This window comes from Phaethon lepturus, unplaced genomic scaffold, assembly GCF_000687285.1.
Source record: "Phaethon lepturus isolate BGI_N335 unplaced genomic scaffold, ASM68728v1 scaffold30853, whole genome shotgun sequence".
Classification (NCBI taxonomy): Eukaryota; Metazoa; Chordata; class Aves; order Phaethontiformes; family Phaethontidae; genus Phaethon; species Phaethon lepturus.
The window spans coordinates 1,191-1,475 of record NW_010530238.1 but is presented as its reverse complement, the minus strand read 5'-3'; the positions used below and the strand labels follow the sequence as shown (position 1 = coordinate 1,475).

The window sequence follows — 285 nt, the reverse complement described above, 5'->3', positions numbered from 1 at the left end:
GCGGCGGCGGGGTCTGGGGGCGATGGGTGCCCGGGACCTCGGCACCGTCCAGCTGCGTCTCCCTTTGGGTTTTCTCCTTGGCGGCCGCCTCCCTCCGCGGTGGCACCAGGGTGATGAAGACCGATGAAGCGATCCTCTTCTCCGCTTTCCCCGGCAGCATCGCCGAAGCTGCAGAAGGGCCGGGCCTGGATTCAGTTTTAGGGAAAATAAGATCAAAAAGAGAGCAAAACCCACAGGCACAGTGGCAGAACCCGCGGCCGCGCCGCCCCTCCGCCACAACTCGCC

General features: G+C 65.3%; 1 protein-coding gene across 1 annotated transcript in view; it reads right to left on the bottom strand.

The window, feature by feature from the left end:
* The window catches only part of FBLIM1 (filamin binding LIM protein 1), a gene marked incomplete at its 5' end in the record, with an annotated part of 2,583 nt that extends 2,398 nt beyond the window's left edge, over positions 1 to 185 (bottom strand). Inside the window, 1 exon segment of the mRNA XM_010284220.1 lies at positions 3 to 185. Coding sequence (XP_010282522.1) covers positions 3 to 185 — 183 coding nt within the window.
* Positions 186 to 285: the final 100 nt, after the last annotated feature.